Below are 17,344 nucleotides of genomic sequence, written 5' to 3' on the forward strand. Positions count from 1 at the left end.
GCATGCATTGTGTTGACAATTTAATAAGCACTCTTCACTCCATTAATCCATGGTCACACTGTAAAACTTTAGAGAACTCAGCCAACCCTCTAAAAACAGACAAGCGGACAAGCGCACTTGTTGATTTGAGGCAGGACTGAGCTAAATAGTATTTCGCTGCAAAATAAGAATACTTGGCACCGCACGCGGGGGTGGGGGGGGGGGGGGGGGGTGAAGGAAATCTGTTTTCCACTGTTGTGCACTGTGCAGGACTCACTTCCCTGCAGTGCATGCTTGAGCACATGGACGCAGAAGTGCTTTGAAATGACACCTCTTGTGGACTAGACCAAGGTCTATTTGTCAAAGACAACACGAGGAACTCATGCCAAAGAATCAGGTCTCTGGAAGATGCGAGTAAAATCCAAATCCCACAGTGTTGCTGTGCTACTGTCAGCTCTCTGCACAGGAATTAGAGGAATATTGCTTTTCCAACTGGGCCAGTTTATGCAATAATCACAGACAGTTCTCCATATACCAAAGCATTGCCAGCGGCGACTGATTTGCTGGGCCAATCTCGTAACGATTGCAACCAGGTTTGCGTTGACCGCGCTGCAACAGCTGCATTTGCGCTCTGGAGAAGCTCTCGCGCATGGGACTTACCAGAGAGACTCAGAGATGTTCTCGTGGAATATGGACAGAATGATTGATGTGGAAGCTCCAGAACGGTAAACCACCCGTGTGCGCAACAATGCAGCTAATTCTTCAGAGGAGACGGATCCGCTCACTGCGCTTGGTCTGGTCGCTCATGGCCGTGCTCGCGCTGTCCCTGGCTGTGTGCAGTGCCATATTTACAGTGTGGACAATGCGACAAACGCGGGACCTGTCGAGGTCTTTCCAAACTCTGCAGGAGCGCTTAGAGCAGGTAAACGCGGTGGCCCGTTTGCTCTGGTTTTTGTCTTTCAAGCGCACGTTAGACGCATGCACGCATTCCCAAGCGCTTTGACAAATGCTCGTTAATCATGCAGTGCTTTTGCAATTATGCCGTTTTCTTTCTTTTAATCACGAGGTTATTGGGGTCCTGTGCATTAAAGCCCTTTGCAAGCCTTTTTTTGGGGGAGGTATATCATGAAGAATGTAATCATATAATTTCGAGGCACTTGATTATACAAACATACAGCCGCTGCACCGCTGGGGGTCTGCTGGACGCTTTTTTATGATCCTTCCAGACTTTGCGCGCGGGGTGCTGAGTTATGGCCTATTTAGTTTCTAAAGTCGCTGCCAAGTGTGATGCTTCTGTTGCCAATTTTGCTCCTTGTTTAGGGCAGTTTACTGGAAATCTTAGACTACTTGGCACGAGGGCGTTTCGAAGCCAATTGACATTGCCTTTTAAAGAATCGGGTCTCGTGGAAGCATTTGTGTAATATGGTTAAATGATTTGCAACTCGTAAGCTACCATTTCGCGTCTTAGCTTGCCCTCAGATACAAATGGGTAACTTTGTCATGAGTATGTTGTTGTAATTATAACTAATGTTATAAATACAGTTAAGTGCGCTCGAACGCCCATTCTTCCGCCAGGGTGGACGGAACGCAGTACTAATGTGTTCTGAATCTGAGAGAGTTCCTGTGCAACTATCCAAGCGCCCTACACTGTTCCTGAATACGAAACATACCGTGACCAGTGTGCGATTCCAGAAGGAACGAGTCTTACGAGCCGGTTCTTTTTAGGGAATCAAACCTTTCAGAGTGACCCGTGTAGAACGATTCCCGAACGAATGACTCTTATGATCCGGTTCTTTTTAAGGAATCAAACTATACAGCGTGACTACCGGACTTTTGTGAGACGGCTCTCTTTAGTGAATCGAAAACACTTGAGAATCGGTTTTGGCATTTGTTTACTTATTACAGAATTAAAAACGTGTTACTGAATTAAAATACAGACACTTAAATGGTAATAAACAGTTATGGTCTGGCAACAGCAGCATTTATGTGATATTCTGCTATCAATATCTCACAAGAGTTCACCCATATTTCACCCACACAAATACACACACAAAACAACAACAACAATATGGTAATAACTCTGCATATGACTTTAACTTTTTTTATGGCACAGTACAGTTTTTGTGCACTCTGTAACTGTATATGGTGAGTGTAGGTCCAAATGCACTTTGCTTGGAGTAGACTGAAAGTCCAGATGGACAGGTACTTACTTCATTTATAGACACAACCGCGGTTTCTGTTGCCAGACATTTGTTAAACTGCTGACAAAGCATTCACATGCCTATCACATTGTTTGTCAGCTTTTTCTTTCCACTTAAAGTTTCCCTTTAACACACAAGCATTTGCAGAATGTATTGCATTAAGGGGGCGGGTCAACCTACAAGGTGTTGTTACCAGATTTCATTTAGGGGAAGTGGTTGACCTGTTTACCAGTCTTCTGGTGACTGTTTGTGTGTACGCTCAGGAACACCTCCAACTTGGGTTTTATTATTTCAAAAGCTATGACTACTGCACAGGTTACCCACAAAACGGCAGTTAATAGAAGCCAGCAGTGTTTCTCCCCAGTGACCTGCTCATACTTGACACACATATTTAGGTTCCATTCCTGGCCCAGCCACTCTGGTTGAGTCTGTCTCCCAGATCTGTCTGCAAAAGCTGTTAAGCATAATGAAAAATGTTATTCTTTCTTCTCTCACTCGTTATTTCTCACTCTTGCAGGTGAATATGCAGCGCAAGGCCATCTTCCAGCTCATCCTGGAAAAACGCGAACTGCTGGAGAGTCAGAGGTTCCGCAGAGATGGTACTGAAGGACATCATATGTCATAATGTCAGGCATGAAGCCAGTTATTGAAATCCATTTAAAGCACTTGACTAGTAAACGCTGAACAAATGATCTGCGGTTGTGACAGATTCAGACACAGACTATCCATTATAACAATCACAGATTACTCTTTCAAGGAAATTGAATAAAACCGTAGAGATTACAAAAATGCAGGGGATGTATAAAACACTATTAAATGCATAACCATAAAACTGACACATGACAGCAGCTGTCAGAAAGCCTTGGATCACCTGCAGCCTTTGCAGCTGCAGAAGGATGTTCTTTGGTCTTTGCACACAATATTTACAGAGGCCAAACTATTTTGGACACCAAGGCACCTTGGGTAAACCATTGGGCATATGTTTCCAAAAGCTGCAACAGGAAACAGTAGGCAGCAGTCTGAATGACAGCAGAAATTACAGGTTTGAGCTGAATGGAAACGCACAAGGCAAAAACCAATTGGTATGAGGACTGCAAGGGCATAGCGGTTTTAGCAGCATTCTAAAACAAGTGACCCCTTCCACTGAAGCCTGAAATAGCTTTAATTAGCAATAGACTTACTTTAGTTCTGCCTTGAATTTTTGAACTACGACCAAAAAGATCAACAAAATAAACATTAGTGTAGAAACAGATGGACCTTCAGAAGTCTAATAAGCAGCTGCAAGTCTTCAGCTGACACCTGATGGCTGTCTGATTTCAGGGCCAAAATGCTTATCCACAATCATTCCTCAAAATATATTGTTTTCCTAGCCCAGAATAGTGCCCCTTAGGGACAGTCACGGCTTCAAGTTAAAACAGTCAGCCAGGAATAACAGTCGTTTTAACCATTTCTGTGAAGTAAGTTCCTTTTGAAGTCTGAGACTTAGGTGATCAGTCAATGCACATTTTGACAGACTAGTGGGAGTTCAGGCAGCTCCCCTGAGGTGAGGGGCAAAGAAAAAAAAAAACATTTCTCAAGGTGGTTTGTTTGAATTATTGCATTTAGTTGAACAGTAGCCATAGCTGTTAATCTGTCTAATTTCATAGGAAGATTATTTTCTGCATGAAAAAGGTTAAGAAAGAGCCGACGACTCATTTTTCTTGCAGTGTCTATTTTTTAGTATTTTTTTCAAAGTTTTGCCTCTTTGTTGACTGGAACCAGCTGGTGTGGTGAAAGCAGAAAATACCGTGCATAGTGCTGTTACTGAAAACAAAGGCTAGGAGAAGTGTAGAACAGAGCTGAAAGGAAATATTTCCCCATCTGCTTTGACAATCAGGACTTCGGCTGGTGTATAAATGATTCTAGATTAATCCATGATGTTTGCATCTGCACAGCTGTTTAATGCTGGAAGTTGCAGGAGCTCTACATGGATGACTCTTATCTGCATCCCACCGAGTGTCTCTTTTTCCAAAACATGTCTTTCTTTTGTCTTTATCTTGCAAGCGGGAGGGAGAAAAGGAAACGGACGAAAAGTGGCCTCTCATTTTGAGAGTAAGTGAACAGTATTGCGAATCATTTTATTTTAACAATGAAAAATCCAACTGCTGTTTTTCCACCCGGACTAATATATATCTCATTTTTAACAGTAACCCGCGATTCCTTCCAAGAGGGTGAGTTATTTGGGAGAATATATATGTGCAATGTTCTCTAACAGGATGTGTGATATGGAATATTCTCTAATGATGTGTGTGTCCTAGTGGGCAGTGAGGGAGTCATTAAAGGATGGACTGAGGAGCAGCTGAATATGAGCAAAGCGGTGGATTATAATCCAGTGACTGGGACCTTCAAAGTGGAGCGCAGCGGCGTCTACTTCCTATACTGTCAAGTGAGTTAAACCAGTTTTCTGCATACTTTCCAGGTGCATTGTCATATACATATGTATATCAAAATTGCAGTGCCCTTTTGGTCATAATAAACATAATACTTAACAATTGAGACCGCAAACGGGATGCAGAATTGCCATTTGAATTATAAGGTAGTAGAATTCAAATGAATTGAAATTCCAAGAAATTCAATTGAACTATTTAATAAATAAAAACGACTATTTTCACTATTTCATATTTGAATGTTTATATATTTTTTGTACAGAGAATGAAGATAAATAGACCTGGGGTTATGAAACCCTTCTCTGAATAAACCATGGAAAAATGGTGACAGAAAACATGTAACTTGGAGTAACGAAGAGACTGTTAATATTGTTACCTTTATAGTTCAAAATATCCTTTCAGGAAAAACTCGATAGTATAGTCTGCAGTATATGAGGATGAGCAGTGCTAGACCCTTCATGTGAATAGATGAATATGCTGCATTCATCCAATCAATGCCACCGACACTGCAAATATGCAAATAAGAACATTAACCAAGGGTTTATTACAGAATACCCAGGATTAACTATTAACCCCAGGTAAAGTATGAGCAGTGTGAAACGTGAAACAAGATATGATTTACCCAGCGTTAACTATTTCAAGTGTGAAAAGCCCTATTCTGTAGTTTCTGTTAAATCAAATCAAAAGTCATAACATTTATTCTGCTCCCCATTGAAAGCCTTTTGCTATGCCTCCTGCTCTGAATTGGTCTCTCATCATAACATTCCCATTTCACTTCTTCCGTTTCTGCATTTCTGCATTTCCACCACCAGGTACACTTCAATGAGAACCAGAGTCAGTACGTGAAGCTCGAGGTGTCTGTTCCTAAAGGCCCTTTGCTCCAGTGCATCGAAGGGTATGGAACCACACCAGCGTCTGGCTCCCACAAGTTTCACTTTCTAAAGCCTTGCCAGGTCTCTGGCCTCCTACGCCTTAACAAGGGCGCCGAGCTGAAGGCGGTCACCGGAGCTTCCTTCAGTCTGCAGATGTCAGGCAAACACTACTTTGGCCTCTTCAAAGTTAACTAGCGGCACGGACAGTTTTCCAGACACCTCAGCTGTATGAACAAAATAGATTTATAGTTTTCCACAGATCACTGGCCTGAAAGTACCTAACCTAAACCTGTCTCTTTAAACCTGGCGTTGCCTTAAAAGAGGAAATTTAGACTGTAATGGTCACGGATGACCTCTTTATGAACTCAAGTGCCCTTCTATGAAGATGTCATCTGGATGTTAATGTCTGCACAACTTGCCTTGCTGGACCAATTTATGGAGAATCATTTGGTACTCTGTCGGTTTGACCTCAAATGCCTTATTAAACGCAAACCAGCACAATTTCTACTATATAAATATAGCATTTAATTACAGCATACCAGAGACACTGCTCCAGCAGCGTGGTTGGCTTATATACTGGCATAACCAGTTTGACCAGAAGGACGATGAATTTTCAGCAGCATTGCAGGCCACTACAAGCATGAGAGGTTTCACCACTGGTTACTTGGCTGGACCAAAACAGAGTTGCCCTAGTTCCTCAACTGCCTGACCACTGGATGGGTTTTAGAGCAGAAAAATTAAGGTTTTGGTTGGTCGTTATGGAAACTCAGTGACTAAATATGCATCAAATAATACAAGAAACATTACTTTTGTTGTTGCCTGACGTGTCAGTTTCCAAACACACTGTCACTCTGACATATGAAACATATATAAATATTTATCGATGAAAAGGCAGTGACTTATTAAAACAGATTATGTATCTTGTGTACTGTACTGTGTTACTGAAAGTGGACTGTGTATGTATGGCATGAAGGTTGATGGCATGGATGGCACACCTTCTTCTTAAAGTCACAGTATGCCTTTCATTTTTATCTAACGTGCAATTAAATGTTTTTTTTTTTTTGAAAGGTAAAGTTACAGATTTTTACACCATAGTAATTTCATTTAATCTCACTAGTTAGAAATGTATGAAACCACTGGTGACTCCAATCTGTCAATGTCTACCTGACCTAGAGCTCCTGAAGCCTTTCGCAAATCTTGTCAATACTGTCAATTAAATCTGAAATGGAAATTACAACCGTGCACTTTGCCCCAAATGGGTTTCCCAATAACACAGGCGGCTTCCTCTTTGTATTTCCTGAACCCTCATGTGGACCCCTGCAAACCTTCTCATTTCCACTTGCTTCTGGACTCTCACTTCCTGTATCTGAATCTGCAGCAAATAGTTGAAAAAACTTTGAGGAAAAACATGTGCTTATTCCCCCCTGATCTCTAGCCCCATTCCTTCCCCTCTGTCTACTCAGTTTTTTCTTCTTCATCTGTTTGGGTTCACTCCTCGCATAAAATCCACATTTGGCTAGCGGCACCGTTTCTGCTTTTAAAACATCCAAGATAAACCTGACAGGGTCTAGATGAAGTACAGTCAGATTCTAAGTAAATGTGTGAATCTGAGGTGACAGAGACCGTACACACACAGAGTGTTTCTTTGTTTGATGGGCATATTTTTTTTATGATCTGATCAGGTTGAAGATATAAGGGTTCCCACATTTATGGGCACTGAGATGGTATCAAGAAATGTAATCTCTGTACGTTTTTAAAGCCAAAAGACAAACAGGACAAAATATTAAGACATTTGAGCATTTGCTTGGCATGTTTCCTTTAAACCAAAGTTGAGAAGATTATTAACATGTTCCCTTCAGTGTGCCGAAATGCTCTTTTTGTGTGTAGTTTTTCACCATATATGGCTCCTGGACTCGTGGATCTGTGAGAGAGTCAGTTGTGAATTCAGTAAGCGAGTTAAAAAGAACCGGCCTATAAGTGTCACTTTTTTTGCAATGTTTGCATATGAATTGATAAAACTCTCCCAACCTTCTGTACTTGATAACAAGAAAATCAAAACAGAAATTGTTCATCTGAATTTGTCTTTTATTACAAACAAAACAAAAGAGAGAAAGATGCATTATTAACATGTTCCGTTCAGTGTGCAGAATGTCGATCACATCAATGTCACTGACTCACTGACCCAGTGACGCTTAGCAGGAAACTAAATGCAAAAGAAGACTGACAACAAAAAAATATTAAAAGACAGAAATGAAAAATGGACAGAAAGTGCTTGAATTGACAACAACTCTCCCAAATAATACCAAGCACTGAAATCAACAATATTTCAGTTTCAACAGAAGAACCATACTGGGCACAAGGGCAAATAAATTAAAACATTTCAACTCTTAACTGTTGAGGCCTAGCTAGGAATAGTTCAACTGCAGCCATATACAAGAGTTCACATCTGCTGATTAACCCTTTACACTTGTATTACCATATAAGGCGATTACATCACAAGGCTTGCTTTTATAGAAGCCAAAGATCATAAAGAAACACTGCGGAAGGAATTCCATTTGCTGATTTGAATATATGCATTAATGTTTTCAATTTCATGTGATCAACTGCATACAAGTTATTCGTTTGCATTTGCAAGGCCCAAATCTAGATATAAGCGATGTCCATTAGATAGCAATGATATCAATCAATCTGAAGTCCTTTTGACCTCTTTGTGGAATATTATTACAAGAGGTCAGGTATAGAGAAATGTCATGGACCAAACATACAATGCATCAATGTTTTATTATTTTCATTTGGTAGAAGCTTCGCAATCAAGGACAACATCAAGAGCAACAACATTAATCTTAGCTGTAATAATAATAACAAGGTTAAAAACAGGAGAACACAATGAAACTTAGTTTAAATATGCAAACAATATCAAAGAGCTTCATAAAAACGAGTAGAAATGTGGATAGGACTGAGATGTAAGCGATTCGTTTGAATGGAAGAAGGTGAGGGTGAAGTGATGGGGGGGATGATAGAGAGAGAGAGAGTGAAAGAGGAGTTTGGAAAGTGTAGGACTGCCAAACGTGCTTCAGTAACAATCTTTAACACTATTATGGAGGTTTGAAGATACTTTCGAAGCCTCTTCACCTCACCGTAACACAAGATTAAGGGTCCATAGTTAAAAAAGGCAGGGAACTCTACATATTAATGCTTGATGTCCCAATATAAGGCTAAACAAAACTTCATAAACTTGTCTTTTCATCCCAGGACAATACTGCAGCCAATACTGTATTAGTCGAACATTATACATTATTTCCTTACTGTCGTGGTAGGTTATAAACTAATTGTTATTTATTCCCCCCCTCCTTCTTTTTTTACGTAAAAATATGTGTTTATCCTCCCAAACCACCCAAATCCTCTTAAAGGATCACTCAAATAAAATTTCTGCCATCAACGTCATTCCAAACTCGTTTGACCTTCCTTCTTCTGTGGAAGAAAATATATTCTGGAAAAATGTGTTTTCTGACCATTCTACAAAAGTCGTTGTTTTGGAACCCATTGACTTTTTATTGTGTGGACGAAAAAACAGTTTTTCCAAAATCTCGACAGTTCTTTTGTGTTTTATTGAAGAAAGAAAGTCATAAAGGTTTGGAATGTAAATGATGACAGGGTCGAACAATTCTGTTAAAGCATTAACATTAAAGATTGGTTTAAGATTGTAGCTTGTTGATGGTGCACGGCCTCTCGAAAACAGTCACGCTAGCTTATGATGAGGGTCTGCTAAAAAGATTGCACAATGCTTGAGTCGGCACAGCTCAATGCACTTGACTAAACCGTGGACTGTGAGGTGCATGCTGTCGGAAAACATATCACTGCGGGTAATGTGAAGCTATTCCACATACATGCAGCTTCATGTCTGTGTCGAGGGGCGCTAGCGAGGGGATGAACGTGAGCGTGTGGATTGGTCTGAAATGTGAAGCTGATTTGGGACAGATAGTTATGAGAGGAAAGGAAATATTTGTGTGTGTGTGTATGCGCACATACAGTATGTGTACAGGAGGAAATAACAAAAGGCGAGCCTAAGCTCTGCTGAATTCTGAGTAGCTGTAACTCGAGGTGTCGTGAAAGTGCTGCCGTGATACTGAGGGTAGTCTGTTCGCTCGTCAACTGCAGGTGCATATGTGCATGTATGCGTTCAGGAATAGTTGTGTTTACGTTTGCATGCAGATGTCCTTTGAGTCAGCGTGCGCATGTATGTGTGTGTGTGTGTGTGTGTGTGTGTGTGTGTGTGAATTCAGTCATCGATGCAGATCACCTCCCCGCTGCGCTGTTCCCTCCGTGCCATAAGAAGCTCTGCCTCCCTCTCTTTCTTTACCGACATGGGAGGTCCGTTCAGCACTGTAGGGAAACATAAAGTAAGGGAAGTTAATGATCTGTGCACTAATTATAGTTGAAAGTTGAATCTGACCTTCTAATCTTTATTGTATCACATTTTCCGTTTCTCGGCGGCTGACTACTCCTTCCTCTTTTTTTTCCTTTCTCATTAAGTTTCATTCACTAACTGTGAATATGCACATATTTGTGCGGGAAAAAACCATGCTTGAATGTTTTCACACAGAAGTCATGATTCATCCATAAATCTGGTTAAAAGTCATCATTAATGCTGTCATTGCAGAGTATTCATGCCCATCATGCCTATTATAGCAATCATGCACTATTTAGGGACAAATATGTGTAAATGACATACTTGAAGACTTGTACACAATTATGGGTGAATTTGACCCACTGGCTTTCCTAACATTGTTTAGAAAGCAGTCATTTAGCTTCTATCCAAAGCAACATGAACAAGAGATCAACAAAGATTAACAGATGTTAAAAAGAAATCTTCTGGATTTCAGTCGTTTTAGAACTGAAAGTATAAAAGACAGATGATCATTTTGAGATAAATATCACAATCAAATTCAACATGAAATTTACAGTTTTGTAAATTGATCTTTTATTGGTATGACAGTGAAGCATTCATCTGTGTATATACAGTACACCCACACCTTAAAATCCAACGGATAGAACCAAGTCCCATTTTGCATTTTCTTATTCGGTCATTTTTCCAATAATTGTTTTTCCTGGAATGTAAGTAACAATATGGAAGAAAAGATCTGTCACTAATTTTAAGCGTTTTAAAAGATTGACTTGTAGTTGCCAGCATAGACGCCATCAATGGTAACCTAAATGTAAAAATAGGGTAAATTAACCTGCACAATTAAATATCCCAAATCAACCAATAAACATTATTCATTACTAATAAGTGATACACTACTAATATATTGCACATCCCTACCTAGCCACAGACAAATAAATAAATACATCCACACTGAGGTCCATTGTTAACATCCTTTAATGGGTAAACTTGCATACAGTCAGAGTGTACTATATACCATACACCGTAGTATTAATAATACTAATAATAATACAAAACCTCATCTTCTATAAAACGATATATGTGAGGACAACAGTACCAGTACAACAGTTCATCACCACACACAAGCACATAGTGAGTGTATAGTGTTTGAAACTTTTTAGCTTCATTTGCTGTATGTGTAGTTTTTTTTGTTGTTGCAAACTCACAGTATGACTCGAGTCATATATAAACCTCTAAGACACGTCCATCTGTCCTGCCGGGAACATCCTACAGTACTGTACGTTTTCTAGTGAACGCATGAAATTATTATAAATGACCTACAATATAAAGTTACGGTTATGTTAACCATTGCTCAGCGAAATATCATGGGCGAAATCCAGTCTTTTCAACAGGAATCTGCACAATTCTGAGTTTTGCATGATATTGGAAGATTTTACTCCCGTTCAAGATGTTTATGCGAATATGTGGCTATTCTATTCTATTCTGTAAATGGAGTTATAGCATTTACTACCTTTGGTTTAAAGAACTGCATCTTTTTCAAAACCAAAATGTATTTTATTTGTTGCACAATATCCTGAACACAGGTGACTGACAGCCACCTTGACTGTGCACTCGGGGCACCTGTTTTGTCTCAGGCCTAAACATGCAGGGAACTGAGGAACAGTTGCAAGATCTTCAAAGGAACAATCCTTCTTGGCATGTGTTCCTCAAAATTACACAACCAAAGTTCTTCCAAGGACAATAACGCTAGAGATGTTTGTTATGTTGCAGGTTTTGGCTGAGATTTATGTTCTGGAGTGTGCAAAAAAGAAATGTGTGCACTGGAACAGGCTAATGCTAATGCTTGAGTTCAATTATCTGATTAAGACTGGCACCGCTTCGTAAACATGCAATGAGAAAAGAAGAATGCATGGCCTTCAAATGGGAACGCGTCTGGAGAGAGCTTGGAATGCATTGAGGCTCTTTACAAGGGGGAAATGCTGAGCTAGAAACCCGCTGGGTGACTTTCATATCTCTGAACGTTGTACTGCATACTCCTCCAGCGTGAGCCAAGGAAAATAATTCATTACTCAGATTCAGATCTCGGAGTGACTTGACTCTCTGCTTCTACAATCAACAATCCTGGAACTATCTTTCTCTCTCACAGACTGTCTCACTGTCTTTTTCACTGCTTCTTTTTCACAGACTGTCTCTCTCAGATTACTTTTTTTAACCAGACTGTCTATCTACTTTAAAATGTCTCTTTCAGACCGTGTGTTTCTGTCCCTCTCAGAGCAATTCACTCTCTCAGACTGACTCTTTCCTTTAGTTTTTTTTTTCTTCTCTCTCTTGCCAGGCTGTCTGCCTCTATATCTAGGGCTTTAATGATTAAATGATCAAATCAATAATAATGAATATTAAATATGAAAAAAACTAATGAAATCTAAAACAAGACTATCATTATCTATTAATTAGGCCTTGTTTTACTTAAAAGGTCAATAATTCATTTTGATGAAATATGTATTTTTTTGTATGTTAACTTTGGATTTTAAATATCTAATTTAATTATGTAATTGAAATAAATGCAACACCAGTACATATATTTTTAACAGAGCAGTAACTCTAATGAGATATAAATATAAAAAGTCCTTTACAGGAAAACCTAATCAGAAAAAAATTTATTATATAACACGTTACAATAGTACTGTTCAAAAGTAAGGGGACAGTAAGATATATATTTACAAAGAAATTAATGCCGATTGATCAAATGAACATTAAAGACATTTATAATGTTTCAAAAGTTCTATTTCAAATAAATGCTGTTCTATTCAGCTTTCTGTTCAAAGAATAATGCGAACAATGCATCATGGTTTACACAAAAATATTAAGCGGCACAACTATTCAACATTGATAATAACAAAGAAAATGATTCTTGAGCACCAAATCAGACACATTAGAATGATATATCAAATTATTATTAATGCAGCCTTGGTGAATATAATTGACATCTTTCAAAAAAAGTAAACAAACCCCACTAAACCCCAAACTCTTTTATTGTCCATTGTGTTTAGTAAAGCCCACTTTTATACATCTATATTTGTGTTTACAGCCTTAAATATGCAGTTTTTTGGAAAGAGAACACCTGGCAACATGTAGATTAACTTGATTTTATAAAATACAGAAAATAAATTAGGCTTTTTCATCCCAAATAATTGAAGAAAAAAATCAACACATTAAATCAAAATATCCACTAGTTGCCCATAAAAGTGTTATTCAGATCTCTTTCTCAGACTGTCTGCCTTTCAACCATCTCTGTATGCCACTTTCTCTGACCAAACATTATCTTAGGGCACCCAGTTTTGCTCCTGCACACCAGCCTCTCTACTTCTCAGTAAACCAGAAAAACATGCAGAAACATGGCAGCTGGCCTCAGTGACCCAGCCTATCCAAACAACCAGCACACTCACACAATTAATCACTCACACACCAGCAGCCCTGAACCTTCAATCGTACAGTACACTCACACCCGAACACAAACATATGCACAATCAGCTTCAGTTCATTGATACTGCAAGACCACGCACACTCAACTGCCATTACAATAAAACACACCATGTGGTGGAAAACACAGAGCTACTTAAGTGGCTCTCAAGCGTGCATGAGTTGTGCACACGTGGGAGTGTTTGTGCATTTTTGTAGAATGCAGGGAGTTCTCATACAACAGTCATGTACTGTATAAACGTCCTGCTGGGGATTGAATCTGGCTCTAGCACAGCACAGGAATTTGGTCAGACCAACTGAATCGTGTGCACGCTCAGAATGAAGGTCTTCTGACCCAGGATCAGCGCATTCCTTCAATAAGTTAGCTCTGGAAGATCTAATCTCAGATCAGGTGCAGATATCACCCCACTGGACAGGTTGCTGTGATGAAGAGTCAGTCTTCATGTATATGGAGTGATTTCATGCCGGTTTTACATTTCACAGTCCTAGTTTAGGAACGCAGAGAGTCTGTGGCTGGTGAGTTTTTCAAGAGGTCCGCAGTTTCCAGGATAAAGATAGTTCCACTCCACTGTGCCTCAGTTCCAAAACAGTTTTGATTGGGTCAGGGGTATTAATGACAGAAAACAAACTTGTGGTATTTTGGAAAAACTGCCGCCTTTGGAATCCTTCACTTCTGACTTTGTGAGGCAGCATGTGTGTGTGTGAGAGAGAGAAGGAGAGTGGATAAATGTTAAAAGAAAAAGATACTGTATAAATTGATGCAGAAGAATAGTGATTTGTGGTGGAATTAGGGGGGGGAGGTTTCGGGCACTTAAACGTGCGCTCTCGCTCCTTTGGCCAAATGAAAAGTTAATCTGCTGGGACTTCTCTCGGACCGACAAATAAAAGAAAGGGAATGGAGGGGGCAAGGGGAGAGAGAGATTGAGAGAGAAAAAAAGTGCTGGAAAGGGCAGAAGAGGTCTGTGTTTTCGTCGTCCAAACGGCTCTCCTTTCAGCTCTCTTTTTCCTATTTCATTTCACTCTTTTGCATTTTCATTTGCATTTTGTCTATCTATTATTAACCATGTTGACTGAAGAGTATCATCTCTCAAGAAGTCCAGCAGCTCTTCCTAACCTGCTACAATATGCTCTCGGCTACAGTATTTTCAGACACTTTCACCTCCTTGTACCCTCCAATCCTGTCTAGTTTAATCATGTTTTTTTCTCTAGGCTTTCTGCCCCTCACATTCTACAGTCACTTCATCCCTCTCATCCTCCATCCATCCCTCTTTCAGGTCATGGTTTTTTGGGCCGTCCGTTGCGTGGCAGGTTCTCCACCGTGTTGCTGAGGCGATACTTGACGATGATGCTGTGCACAGTGGATTTGGGCATGCGAAGCTCTTGTCCAATTGACCCTTCCGACTTGCCGTCCTTCCACAGGTCCACCACCCTCTGGCGCTGCAGCACGTCATGTTCCTTGGTCTTCAGGCAGGACGGAGCTTCTGTGGAGGCAGAAAGGGGGCAGACTGTAGACACTGGGGGGGTAGGGAGTGGTCAATCAGTGGCATAGCATCAGTCCTCAATATTGAGAAAACCAAAACATAACTGTAGGCAGGAGGCTGGAAGAATGCCTTCTCTCAAAAGGTTTTGTATCTCCCGCTCTTACAAATAATCCCGAAAGCCAGAGTCAGGATATCCACTTGCTTCAAGAGCAGTGACGCACTGAACTTTCACAAGGAAAAAAAAAAATATATAAAAAAAATAGATGTTAGCAGTTCGGGCATTTTTTGCTTGTGTTGACATAATGTGTCTTAAACCTTTTTGCTCCATAAAGTTCATGACATGTAAAACTGTAAGAGTTTAAGTGGCAATGACTTAAAAAAGAAAACAAGACATGCTCGCCAAGGTCTTTATTTCTGACAACTTTAAGAATGACTGAGAGCGATAGGATTTTCTACAGAGGCAAAGCGGAGCTCACACTCCATTTTGTCTCTCTCCTCCCTCTCACTTCTTTCTCTGTCTTTTAGAGAGATGTCTGACTGGGGTCATAAAAATGTCCTATTATGGAGTACGTTAAACAGATCAACACAGTCTGTCCTTCATTTTTCTCTTTTCTTTTATATCTCTTTCTCTCTCAGATTTTTTGTTTAGTCTGGCATGCTGTTTTCATCTTGCTCCCTGGCTCGGTTTAAACTGGGGTCACCGCAGTTGTCTTAATCAGGGACCAGAGGGTTCAAAAGGGCCCCAAGTGGGGCATATTTTTAGCCAGGCGAGGGTTCGGCGTGTACAGCCTCAACAAACTCAATCAGCCTCTGCACCCACCAGGATCTGAAGTCTGGGGCTATTTCAGTGACAGACAGAGACTGAAAGAGAGAGAGACAGACAAAGAGAGAGCAAGCAAGCGAGCGAGAGTCTAGTTCTGCCTCCAGGGGGTTTAAAAAAAACAGTGTAAAGGCACAAGCACATTTGTGTTTCTTTATATATATTTTTTTTACTCTTTTAAAAATATCTTAGTAGAAAAGCAAAAGTCGGCAGAGGGATTTCTGGCAGGGCTAAGGTACTGGATAAATGTAATGACATTTTCAGAAAAAACACCATGGCAAGAAAATATGCCTCCCTTAGTAGAAAGATTGGTATCAGGACACTCAATCCAGAAACCCTTTCGACTCTGTATGGATAAAAACAGTCAGGAGGATGGCCTCTGAAAGAATAAACCCGAAAACGCCAAACAAAAACAACTACATTTGTTTTTCTAAATGCTTCCTGCAGACATATGCTGTTACAGAGCTAATATTGAAACAATAAACTCACTGGCAGGGCTAATCTGTTCTCTTGGACTAAAGATGGAGAACGTGAAATAATTTGTAATTAAGTGTGCTAACCAGAATCATATATTTGCAGAAATATGAATATATAAAGTGTGACTTCTGTTAGTGTATTATATTGAGTAAGGATTAAATTTGTCAGCGTGTTTTACGATTGAAAATACTAAATACTGAAATCTGTGGAACACAAATCATTTCAGGTATGATAACTGATAAACCTTTTTTAATAATCAGTGCTTTATAAAGAAACTACATACCAAATGTCAAATCCGGCCTCTCATACACTGACCTCACAACTTATTGTGAAATAGAGCATTCTTACACCCACATATACGCCCTTGCCCACATAAACACAAATAGACAGAGAGAAAGCACAAAAAAAAAAAAAAACAACAGAGGGAGAAAACTAGAGGAAAGTTGAATCATGAGGATTTTGCCACATTAATTAGATGGTAAAGTTATAAAGAGCTGTCCATTTATCAACTAATAAATCACTGCTTGCTAAAAACTAAAACTATTAAAAACTCATTTGGTAACTGAAATGAAACTGAAATTAAGTAAAATATCAATATTAGATATTAAAAACAAACTAAAAAGTTTCAAATATTAGAAATGCTGCCTTTGCAACTAACAGAAATAAGATGAATCACTAAGATTGCTAACTGGAAAAAAAACTAATAATTTTACAAAAGCACATAAAATAACTAAAAATTATACTAAAGTTAAAAATGAAAATAAACACTGAAAATATAAAAATAAAAACCATTTCAAAATATCTATAATAGTATATAAATAATACTAAATTAACACTGCTGTAGTCTGATTCGCAAATGACTCTTTTGAACTGAAAATTTCAATGAATCAAAAAGACTTTGATCAGCTGAAATACCAATTCAATCTGAACAACTGTTTTTAGGACAATTGTGTAATGTGTAGGTAAAGTTAGAGATTTTCTTGCAATAAATTCCAATTTAATAAATTAAAAAAAAAAAAAAACACTTTGAAAAATCTGTATTGTTTTGTTGAGTATATAGTTACACCTCTTTACATTCTACACCGAACTGCAAGAATAATAGTTAGTTTGCAAACAGGTTTTCAGAACACTTCCCTCTCCATCTGTGCCAAACAGGTGGCTCTGCCCCTAACTCAAGCCATTGGATGCTCAAACTTATAGAGC

The 17,344-nt window shown here is 39.4% G+C and overlaps 2 protein-coding genes across 5 annotated transcripts in view; one reads left to right on the top strand and one right to left on the bottom strand.

Annotated features, from left to right (window-relative positions):
• Positions 1–219: 219 nt before the first annotated feature.
• LOC132103061 (tumor necrosis factor ligand superfamily member 12-like) lies at positions 220–6,715 on the top strand. Its single transcript, XM_059507873.1, has 6 exons — positions 220–901; positions 2,698–2,779; positions 4,224–4,271; positions 4,367–4,390; positions 4,478–4,605; positions 5,419–6,715. The coding sequence occupies exons 1-6, from the start codon at positions 686–688 to the stop codon at positions 5,671–5,673; spliced, it is 753 nt and encodes a 250-aa protein (XP_059363856.1). The 5' UTR covers positions 220–685; the 3' UTR covers positions 5,674–6,715.
• A 2,108-nt stretch (positions 6,716–8,823) lies between these two features.
• The window catches only part of LOC132103072 (chromodomain-helicase-DNA-binding protein 3-like), a 55,411-nt gene continuing 46,890 nt past the window's right edge, over positions 8,824–17,344 (bottom strand). For 3 of the 4 annotated variants that reach the window (XM_059507890.1, XM_059507882.1, XM_059507906.1), the window contains exon 40: positions 13,019–14,844. In XM_059507890.1, the coding sequence (XP_059363873.1) occupies positions 14,639–14,844 (206 nt within the window). In that variant the 3' untranslated portion in view covers positions 13,019–14,638. Of the gene's footprint in view, positions 9,862–13,018; positions 14,845–17,344 lie in introns of those variants that run through there. The other variant, XM_059507898.1, reaches the window with a different exon arrangement.

Source organism: Carassius carassius, chromosome 2 (genome assembly GCF_963082965.1).
Source record: "Carassius carassius chromosome 2, fCarCar2.1, whole genome shotgun sequence".
Classification (NCBI taxonomy): Eukaryota; Metazoa; Chordata; class Actinopteri; order Cypriniformes; family Cyprinidae; genus Carassius; species Carassius carassius.

Bases quoted from the DNA above. Each gene is read 5' to 3' on its own strand.
- LOC132103061 (XM_059507873.1), top strand. From the start codon at position 686: ATGTGGAAGCTCCAGAACGGTAAACCACCCGTGTGCGCAACAATGCAG. The intron at 902-2,697 runs GTAAACGCGGTG...TCACTCTTGCAG, and splicing joins TGCAGGAGCGCTTAGAGCAG to GTGAATATGCAGCGCAAGGC. The intron at 4,272-4,366 runs GTAAGTGAACAG...CATTTTTAACAG, and splicing joins AGTGGCCTCTCATTTTGAGA to TAACCCGCGATTCCTTCCAA.